Source organism: Limulus polyphemus, unplaced genomic scaffold (assembly GCF_000517525.1).
Source record: "Limulus polyphemus unplaced genomic scaffold, Limulus_polyphemus-2.1.2 Scaffold5025, whole genome shotgun sequence".
Taxonomy (NCBI): domain Eukaryota; kingdom Metazoa; phylum Arthropoda; class Merostomata; order Xiphosura; family Limulidae; genus Limulus; species Limulus polyphemus.
The window spans coordinates 71,940-74,666 of NW_013670635.1; the positions used below are offsets into that span (position 1 = coordinate 71,940).

General features: G+C 31.3%; 1 protein-coding gene across 5 annotated transcripts in view; it reads left to right on the plus strand.

Moving 5' to 3' along the window:
- The window catches only part of LOC106472022 (SUN domain-containing ossification factor-like), a 16,742-nt gene that overhangs the window by 9,704 nt on the left and 4,311 nt on the right, over positions 1-2,727 (plus strand). For 4 of the 5 annotated variants that reach the window (XM_022400622.1, XM_022400625.1, XM_022400623.1 and 1 more), the window contains 2 exons: positions 1-111; positions 1,071-1,178. In XM_022400622.1, coding sequence (XP_022256330.1) covers positions 30-111; positions 1,071-1,178 — 190 coding nt within the window. In that variant the 5' untranslated portion in view covers positions 1-29. Of the gene's footprint in view, positions 112-1,070; positions 1,179-2,727 lie in introns of those variants that run through there. The other variant, XM_022400626.1, reaches the window with a different exon arrangement.

The window sequence follows — 2,727 nt, forward strand, 5'->3', positions numbered from 1 at the left end:
TCAGCACTATCAGAGTATTTGGAAAATCTATGGTAGAAGAGTATGAAGAAATGGAGATAGCAGGTGAACATAGTCTTCCAGCATCACCCGATGACGATGATGATCGTCTAGGTAAGCAACATGATATATTACGCTAACATTAAGGAATTAAAGATGAAATTTACAGTGTGTATGTAAATGTGACATATAATATTTACTTGTTTGAATAAAAGGTTTACAATATACATCCCATGTGTAATATGTACATAACATTATGTTAGGCCTATTACATTTTTAAACACTACATTTTTAATCTATTCCTTTAGGGATTTTTAAAAATTAGATGTATGTATAATAATAGTATTTCATCCAATTTCAACCATACTTTATTTATCATATTCATTGCTGATAATTCATTAAATTTTCTTTAAAATCCTTAAGGGACTAGGTTAAGAATATAGTGTTAGAAATGTATTAGGCCTAACATAATGCCTTATAATAAGTATGATATATATATATATAACTAAGAAGTGGCTGAGAAACATGTAACCCATCAACTTTGTCTGTTGGAACACAAAGTCTCCTCTGCAAATTTCAGAAACTGTGCATGGGAAAAATTTCCAAAACTGGAGAAAGCATTCCTTACATATCCTATTTATAAATAATCAAATCACTTTCATTGTACTGAAGGGGTTGAATTTAGAACTTTGCTTGTAATAACAAATGTATTCTTTAAAAAATAAACAAAATATACAAATCAGATATGCAAGTGTTTTGTTATGTCTTTAAGAAAGGTCAAAGATATGATTACATAATTCTTTAACTGAAATGTTTGTTATTACGAGTATAGTTTCATATTTAACCCTTTCAGTTCAGCTTTGTTTCATGAAGGGTTTAGTTTTTAATTGTAACATGCTACTTTGTCTAGAGCTATGAGATTAATTGATATAACTCTACTAATCGTCTGGTTCTACTGTTGTCTGGAAAGTTCAAGAATCTTGTGTTTTTATTTTTGTAAAGTGTATTGTTTCAAATCTTAGAATAGTATTTTTTATAGTAGTAATTAAAAGTTAGTACAATTATTTCAACAGATATTCCAGGTTCAGAAGAATCTCCAGCCAGTATTAATCTTTTTGGTAGTGCACGGGATGCAGTAATTAACATTGTTAGGAAAGCTGCTCTTGCTTTGTCTGGAAAAGGTATGCTATTCATTCTTACGTGACAGTATATATAACTGTTAGGAAAACTGTTATCAGAGAGGTAAGTAATCGTCTCATACAGGTTCGATAAGCATTCGTAGAAAGCCTCGCATTGTGTGGAGATGAAGTACACAGTTGGTCCTTATATGTTTGATACTTATATAATAAGATTCAGTACATGTGTGTGTGTGTTTGTCACATAACTCCTCCTAAACCACTGGTTTGCACCAATTTCCTATTGGTGCCAAACAAATCATCTCGGCCCTGAGATATGCACAAAGGTACAACTTTTCACCCAACCCCTTAGGGAACCAGAGTATTTCGTGAAAACACTTTTACCGGAACTCCCAGGAAGTGGACCCCAAATTTGGAATTGATTTACATTAGAACACGTTTGTAACTTGGTTAAATAAAGTAAATTTGCATTATATTGGCAGTGATCGCTTAACTGAAGAAGTGTGAAATAGCTGTTAAAGCATTAAATTTGCATTATAGTGTGGGCCATAGGATCATTAGTTTGCTAGTGCATTAATAGGACTGCACATCTTATTTCTAAACAAATAAAGAGCAGGGAGGGACATTGGTGGCTTAATCTTTCAACAAAGCATTGTTAGAAAAGTAACTTGCTTCTTATGTAGTAGAAAAAGCATTTTATCAGTTGATCGTAGAAATACTTTTTATTTAAGAAACAAAACTGAATTAAGTTTATCATAGAAATATTGTGTAAGAAACAAAACTGAAATAAGTTTATCGTAGAAATGCTGTGTAAGAAACAAACTGAACTAAGTTTATTGTAGAAATACTGTGTAAGAAACAAAACTGAAATAAGTTTATAAACTAAGTTTTCTTGATGAATGTGAAATGACCTTCACTACTATTGAAGCAGTTCTGTATTAGAAAACATCGGGTCAGCTAATTCCTGTAGTGAACTGATAGTTTTGAAACTATTTGTCAGAAAAATCAGGATAGTGATTTCAAACAGAAAGAAATAAACTAAGGAGTTATTTTAAGGAAAATAATTATTGGTTTCTTCTTTAATCAGAACTGGAGGCTTTATCCATTATAATTATAATATGGTTTTTCTATCAGAACTGGTGGCTTTATCCATTGTAATTATAGGGTGGTTTTTCTATCAGAACTGGTGACTTTATCCATTGTAATTATTAGGTGGTTTTTCTATCAGAACTGGTGTCTTTATCCATTGTAATTATAGGGTGGTTTTCCTATCAGAACTGGTGGCTTTATCCATTATAATTATAAGATGGTTATTCTATCAGAACTGGTGACTTTATCCATTGTAATTATAGGGTGGTTTTTCTATCTAACCTGGTGACTTTATCCATTATAATTATAAGATGGTTTCTATCAGAACTGGTGACTTTATCCATTATAATTATAAGATGGTTTTTCTATCAGAACTGGTGGCTTTATCCATTGTAATTATAGGGTGGTTATTCTATCAGAACTGGTGACTTTATCCATTGTAATTATAAGATGGTTTTTCTATCAGAACTGGTGACTTTATCCATTGTAATTATAAGATGGCTAT